Genomic DNA, 8,074 nt, shown 5'->3' with positions numbered 1-8,074 from the left:
AAGACAAAAGGAAAAAAAGAGAGATTAATTTCCCAGATGAACAATTTTTTCCTGTATAGCTGATTACAAATCGCCTGGGATTACCGCACCTCATTTTTTTGCGTCTGCAATTTGTACGTGTGGGCAAGAACGTCAGACAAATCACAGGGTTTGAATCATCCTCAGGTTTTGCGGCTTTTTTTGACACGAAATCCTTGTACATAAATAATGACCAAACAAGCTTATTTCTCTGCTATTTTAATGGCATTGTAACTGATCAGTTTTAACAAACATTTATTTGTAACACAAAAGAGTGAAAATGCAGAGAGTTCTTAAAAGTTCACTGGTCTGATTTTCATCTCAGCTCTCTTGGCGGAGTACTTATGTCCTTTCCAGTGATACCAGTTGACACCATCGCCACTTGATGAGTGTTTTCCGTGATGATACAGACCGTTCAGGTTGGAGTGATGACAGTGGTTGTACCACCAGGCTCCTTTAAACCTCACAGCGCAGTTGCTGCCCCATTTGTCGTTATCGTGATCTTTGGTGCTAAAGGGGGAACCACGATGAACAGAAAGCGAATCACCAGCAGTTCCTGAAAACAAAACATGAGAGTTTGACCTCACTAACACTAGTATATAAAAGCTAAAGTATCTGTTTTTAAGAAGCCGGATAACAGAGCATCCTGGAGAACTCTGTTGAGAGTTGACTTATGAATCAGACAATAAGCTGTCTTTTAGAAAATGTCGGAAAACTAATTAACTCACAGCATGTTTGGACCTTACCAAAATAAGCAAGTATTCGTATTTACTGCCTTTATTTTCACTGAAACTAACATACCTTGGAATACAGCCTTAAATCGAGCAGGAATTAACAGCACACTGAAATAAAACTACTAAAAGATATAAAGGTAAGAAATAATAAAATAAATATATTTACCTGAGTAAGTTCCAAGACTCAGCTGGTACTTAGTCTTCTCGTTCGTAACTGCAAACATGTCGTACTCGGCGTAAGCAGTTTTGCCTGTCGTGTCTTCCAGTTCTACTCGAAGTCTGTTCTTTGTGTCCGTCAAGCGGTGTATCTTGTCCAGTCCCAGCCAAAACTCGCCATTCAGGTTACCGAATCCATTCTTGTAGTCAGCCCAGCCGCGGTAGAAATCAACGCAGCCATCCAGTCTCTTCTGGAACACTGTCCACCCGCCACCGGCTGTTGTGTGATCACAAAACACATCAAAGGCACCTGAACCATCAGGGTCGATTGTATAAACACCACTGGTTCTTTGACCGGATTTGTACAGCTCAGCACAGTCTTTCATAACTGTTGACAAAAAAACGTAGGAGACATATCATTTAAATAAGGGCAAACTTACTTCCTGACTTTGGTTCATGACTGAAGAGTTTTCTTGCAACTTAACCCGGGAACTGAAACATTAAATTTTACGAATGAAAAATTTTTGTGATTTACAGATTTGCTAGTCATTGAGACCTCTGTTTTAAATTCTTAACGGAAACTAGAACAAAAGAAATGACATGCAGGTTGAGGCCCGATTTCGTTTACTCCCCTTAGCCTTGGTACCGTGTCAGAATTTAAAAAAAAAAATCCTTTCTTACTTTTGGACGTGGTCTTATTTTTCTTTAGAACGTCTTTTACTGCAGAGACTTGTTTGTTCAATTCAAGAAGAAGGATTTCAATGTTCTTGTTTTGCTCTGTACAAAAAAAAAAATAAAATAAAATAAAAAATGCAACCTAGTGAGAACAAATTGCACAATACTATAGAACTAAATTTTTGATTTCCCATTGCAGTCAATACAAAGGAGCAGTGATGAGAGCGCTCACTTCCCACCAATGAAGTTCGTTTTCGAATCCCCGGTCCCCTGTGCGTTGAGTTTGTTGTTGGTTCTTGTTGATCTGACTTGTTTCGAGAGTTTTCTCTGGGTTCTCCTGTTTTCCAATTTTACACTGTTAAATTCCAAAAATTGTGCCGGGACGAATAGCCGCTTCGTGGATATGCCACTGCTAATTCTCATTTGCATTTATATTTTACAATTACCTACAACATGCCCGATCCAGAATTTCTGATGGCAATTTACAGAAATGCTCTCAAATGTTCTGCCAAAAAATAGTAAAATTAAAACTCACAGTAAGGATAAACAGATCTGTACCTACCATTTAATAACGTGGTGTTTGCTTTGAGGATGCTGACATCTTTTCGCACTTGATTAAGTTGTTTCTTCATTTGTTGAAGGATAGCTTTAACCGTTTTGTTTGGCTCTGTAGGTGATGAAGTTTAAAATCTAAGTAAAGTGGATTATATGGGAAATCGACCATGATGTTATTTTCCTAATGAAGTCAGGCGAAACATCCTCAGACCTGTACTTACCTTCCTCTGAGGTCTTGTTGCCTTTGAGGATGTTGATGTCATCTTCAAGTTGAGTAAGTTGTGTCTTCATTTCTTGAAGGAAAGTTTCAATCTTCTTGTTTGGCCCTGCGTAGAAGCTGTTGTAGACGTTATTACAGTGCTTTGTGGCTGTAGAACTGACTGGGGTGCTATTAGCGTTATTTCCTGGCTTAGCTAAAGCTTGACTCGCTCCAAACACCACCAAGAACAGCAAACTGTAACGAAAAGCCGAGGAAACACAAGTCATTGTGCGAATTTTATCAAAGCCCAACTTAATCGTAGTTAACTATATTGCGGACTGGTGAAAAGCGGATGTGACTCACCTTTACTACTGACAAGGTACTTGCGTCACCAAGTTCGATGCAAGACATTTTTCATGTTTTTCGAATTGAAAGTAGTGTTGATCATTGTTTTACTCTATGCTCACTGTTCGGTAAAAAGAATATGCAGCCTTGATGTAAAGCGTTACCTGATGGAAAATAGAAAATGTTTAAGAAGTAAAGATCTAGCTGAAATTGAACGTTATATATAACCTCATTCATTACTTAAACTTTTACTCTGCAGTTTTGGGAAACTCGAGGTAATATTTTTTATGAAGACACGTTGTGCTTTAATATACATCAATTATCATTGGCTATTTGTTAAAAGAGCATGTTCAGCTGATTATTTTAATAAACGCGACTTCGTAACGTGATTTCATCACTGACTCACTCGATCTGGAACATTGCCATTTGCCTGACATTATATCTACAATATCTTTGCACAATCATTGTTCAGTCTTGAAATGAACTTCACGCGACTTTGCAGCGCGTTTGTTGTCATCGAACTCAGTAAGGAGTTTAAGAAAACCACAAGGGCAACTGAACGTCGCTAAACACAAGGTTTAATGAGGATAATAGTGGTTGTACACGTGCGTAATAATTCAAGGTACATTTCTTTACCATCCTCTGTAATACCCCGTCCATACTACGCCGGAGGAATTTGAAAACGGTGCTTTATTTCACTGGTTAGGCCTTCCGTCCACGATAATCCGTCGCGAAAACTGAGCTTTACGAAAACGCTCTTCAAACTGGAAGAATTTGACACCGCGCCTTTTCGTTTTAGTGTGGATGGAAAACCTTTTGAAAACGATGACTTTACAATTAGGATGATATTTCCCTACTGGAGTTTTACTCAAACACAAATCCAAAATGACCAGTAATTGTTGGGTTTTCACATTTCTCCGGTGTAGTGTAGACAGAAAACATTAGTGATGCGTTTTCAGAGTGAAACCTAGCCCCGTTTTCAAATTCCTCCGGCTTTGTGTGGACGGGGCTTTAAAACAACAACATGAAAATTCTGCGTTGTGTGGAGAGCGTGAACTTCGACGTATAAGTTTTAAAATTTATATTTTGAATTTCACCCTGTGTTCCATAATCAGTTTGAGATAGTTTTGAAAAAGAGAAACAAACTAAATGACTTTAGAGTGTTATGAGATTCCGGCGTAGGTAAGATGTAAATTCATCTCTTATCGATGTTGTCCTCGGCCGGCGTCGCTGCCGCGGCTACTAAAAACTCCCTACAGCTCTCGATCAGGACGGCGGTTTGGTTGAAATTTTTTACTGAGATTTTCTTAGGTAACTTGGCTGTGAAAGATTGTTTATATTTTTATAACGTTAAAAAATCGAGATTTTGCTTAACGTAATAAGGATATTGCAAGTTTCTATAAGAACATCACCCTGCAAGTAGAGCCGTAATTTCTTACCATACTTTAAGCTTCGTACCGAGAAAAGACTAGCCTCTCCTCTCCGTTCAAAAAAGCCGAGATAAAAGAGGCTCCGCACGCAGGGCGAAAAAAAATGTAATTTTCCCCGCTTCTTGCACGCGGAGATCTGAATCAATGTAAAAAACTGTGTAAGCGACTTCAACGACATATCCGGAAACTGTTTTCTTATTAATCTTTGGACTATCTGCTACTGTTCACATCAAAGAGACCTGAGGAATCAAAAGTTGTTTTCCTGGTTACTCTGATAATTTGCAATTTACAGCGATTCCAGCAAAATGCGAATGTCATCAAACAAAAACGCAAAACAATACCTCAATATTTCTAGATTTGTTACTGTAAAAGTTTCCTTCTTCTCCGCTAGACTGTCTAATGTTTAAAATTGTGTTTATTTTGTCGTCTTCGCCGGAAACAAAAAAATTTGAGAAACAGTTCAAAAAATATGATACCTGATCTAACGCGACACTTAAAAGATTTCCTTCAATCTGAGAACATTAGAATTAACAAATAATTTCAAGCGAGGCATCAAACGCGCGAAATTGTAAATATTGCAGAATTATAAGTTAATCAAGTTTAAGAATGCGTAGCCATTAAGACATGAAATAACGTCTCAGGCAAAATCGAAAGTATTTATACTGCGCAAAAGCCATAAACACGGCTTCATTCCACGAACGACTTGCTGTCATTTTTAAAACGTTCATTTAGTTTTAAGTGAAGCACAGTTAAATTTTAGATCGCACAAAAAGTTGAACTTAAAGAACAAGTCTTAGAACACAGTCACGCTATTCAACTCGTCGCCTTTTCATGTTTGGAATATTAAATCATCTAAACAATGCCAATGAAAAATTGTTTATATCAGCTAGAAATGCAAATACAATCACAAGCGTCGATGTTTTTGCTTTTCATGATCACGGAGTGTCGGAAACAAAATTATAATATTTGCGATAGATACTCTAACTTGGTTTACATAAACATCACTTACGAAAAAGAAGTAACATTTGTGCCCAATATAGAATTATGAACCAGAAAGGTTTTGGAGTTGCAGTATCTGATGATTAAATTTCTCCAAGTATAAATTTTAGACGCAGATCGGAGACGTGGACAATTTGAATCACTGTCACTTCTTACCCGTCATGTCTGGAGTAAAATGGTCCACTGCAGGTTGACATGCACTGAAGATGTCATATTTTGAGCTTTAATATAAAAACCAAGAGTACTTTTGAACCTACAATATTTGGATCTCAAAAATTGAAAAATTCAACAGTGAAAGAAGTGTTAAACCGGTTTCCTTCAGTATAAGGTTTTCAAACTAACGTACTCTGGCTACGTTGATTTAGATATAGAATGTTGTTTGTTCATGCACATGATTGAAACTAAACGTACCTTTCACGAGCTCCGATTCATTCACCATACAGCAGTTACTTGTCAAAAGCGGTTTATACCAGTTTTAGCGGTAAGATATAATTTGTGAACACTGGCGAACACATTTCCAAACCTGTACGGTGACATAGAGGCCCCTCAAATGTACAGAGTGTAAGATTCCATCTCTCTACTGAGATTCTTGCCTTCACGATGATAAGATTTTCGTTCAACGATCCTAATAAACCTTTACGCGAGAAAGCTTCCATACGGGCCGTGTTTATACCGTTGCTAGAGAAAGGAAGCCGGCAGATGTTTAACATTTTCATGCAAATTTCTGTCTTTGTCTTGGCACACACAGACGTGTTTTGACTATTTTTTGCTATTAAGGAGCCGGCATGACGTTTTTACAACAAATCATTTCACCGCTAAATTTACCTAGAGACAGGGAATTAAGACTGATGCCTGACTGATGTTTTTTCGGTCATCATACATAAAAAGTTAAATTTGTTTTCAAGCTCTGATCATCTATTTGTGAAATGTGCTTGGATTTAAAAATATGGAGAGGTATGAAAATAAAAGAACATAATTAACAATTATTTCACGAGCGCGCGTTGGATATAAGATGGTAGATAGCCAACGCGGTGCGTTACGCCGAGTTGGCTATGATCATGTCATATCCAACAGTGAAATAATTGTTTTATTCCACTGTTATTACAATGTTAATAGCCCCCAGATTTTGAAAACTAAGATAAAATAACATAAAACGCCCCAAAACGTACGCTTACTATATTTGTAGAGCATGGTATAAAAGCTTATATACCATGATGGCTAAGCCAATGAAAACTCTTGAACTGCATTATCTAATGAACCTTTAATGAACCAGTTTCTAACAAAGTTTAATATTTGTTAGTGTTACTGACGTTAGACCGCCGATTCTTTGATGTTTGATTTGATCTGTTATTCTTGTTTTTGGCTTAAGTCGTACACGTCATCCAAGAGTTAGGGATTACCCAGTCTCTTGTTTCGTAACCAGACCGAGATGTGAAAATCCTGGGTACGAATAGCTAGTGATATCGTGCTAGAGATTGTTCTCTCGCTATAACAAACCGAGTAATTTCAGTTTTTTGAGCACAAAAACCTTGTACCAGAATACTTTTTGGCATTTTACAGTCCTTTTTTTTCATTTTCTTAAAGCTAAAGACATAAATAGTTGTCTGAAATAACGCCGAAAACAATTTCCTGTAGGAACTCGACAAAATAAACTTCAAAGTTCAGAAAAATTGTACAAACACAGTTTCATCATCATTTTCATTTTACCAGTGCTTTCAAGTGTTTCATATGAACATATTTAAAACAGTCACACAAACGTTTGCGACACGATGTAAATAATCTCGGTACAAAGTTTTTGACCACCTGTTACTCGAACTTCTGGTGGATTCCTTCTTAATACTATTAAAGATGATTTCCAGTCCGTACTGCGCAGTCTCAGCACTCTAATGTTTGCAAACATGACTATAAAAATTACAACGGCTCACTGGAATGCGAATCGATGTTATTCGTTGCGAACCACATACCTTATCTTTGAGGTCCTTCAAGTTTTTTTTCCAACAGCTTCTACCGCTTCGCATCCATAATGGCGGTTGTTTTGAAACTTTGAATTCACTCCATGTAAGTAGTTGCCAAATGTTTACATTCTGGGTTATCTTACATGAAATAAAACAAAAAACGCAAACAAACTTTCGAGAACGCGCAATACGGACTGGAAATCATCTTTAACATACAGTGTAATAAGTTAGGTCTGATAATTTGCGCGTTCTCTTGACCTTTAATGGTCAAATGACATCACCAAATATAGCATGACTAATAAAATGAACAGTTTTAAAGCAGATCACATCTAGTTTTGACAGAACAAACTTTACTTGCTGTTGCTAAATCTTTCACAGCATGGAACTTTAACAGGTGTAGTTGCCTAATGGTTAGGGCGTGAGTGGTCTGGGCTCCAGTGTCGGCCAGCTTAATTACAGCCGGTACTTCTCTTCAGCCGGGTGTAGAAATGAGTAGTCGTAGTAGTCTTTTCTTAAACACGCTGATACACTTAAGCAAAGGCTGCTTTTGAAGTGACTGTGTCTAAAACTAACCTACAGATACCAGAAGAGGGAAAATAATGTACGTAATATACATCATCAATATTGAAAATAACTGAAAAGAAACAAAATCAGTAAAGAAAACAGAAGCTGCCACAACTCGATAGTACTTGATTTAGCCACCTTAGTATTCGACAATTACCTTACAACGACTCGCACTTATAGATTTTTGTTGAACTTTTATTTACTCCAATAAAGTGGTTGGCCTTAACTTGCAAGCGTTTTAGTTTTTTGCTAACTCTCAGAAACGAATAAAGAGGGAAAATAAAAGAGAATAGCAAAGGGAAGAATTGAGGAAAACCTAGCCACGGAGGGAAAGAGAAATATTAATTTACCACAAGAGCAATAGATTTTTACCTCAATGCTGAGCTGATTACAAATCGTCTGTAGTAACCGCACGATTTTTGTTTTGCAATTTATTTGCGTTTG

At 37.5% G+C, this 8,074-nt stretch overlaps 1 protein-coding gene across 1 annotated transcript; it reads right to left on the bottom strand.

The window, feature by feature from the left end:
• Nucleotides 1–221: 221 nt before the first annotated feature.
• Nucleotides 222–2,669, bottom strand: LOC149118761 (techylectin-5B-like). Its single transcript, XM_089278259.1, has 5 exons — nt 2,360–2,669; nt 2,146–2,250; nt 1,590–1,685; nt 919–1,287; nt 222–574 (listed from the first exon to the last, which is right to left on the bottom strand). The coding sequence occupies exons 1-5, from the start codon at nt 2,622–2,624 to the stop codon at nt 312–314; spliced, it is 1,098 nt and encodes a 365-aa protein (XP_089134385.1). The 5' UTR covers nt 2,625–2,669; the 3' UTR covers nt 222–311.
• Between the last annotated feature and the right edge of the window lie 5,405 nt (nt 2,670–8,074).

The sequence above is a fragment of the Orbicella faveolata genome, unplaced genomic scaffold, assembly GCF_042242905.1.
Source record: "Orbicella faveolata isolate gen_17 unplaced genomic scaffold, um_ofav_v1 contig_1, whole genome shotgun sequence".
NCBI classification, from domain to species: Eukaryota; Metazoa; Cnidaria; class Anthozoa; order Scleractinia; family Merulinidae; genus Orbicella; species Orbicella faveolata.
The sequence above is the reverse complement of the archived record's forward strand: the minus strand, read 5'-3'. Positions and strand labels throughout refer to the sequence as shown.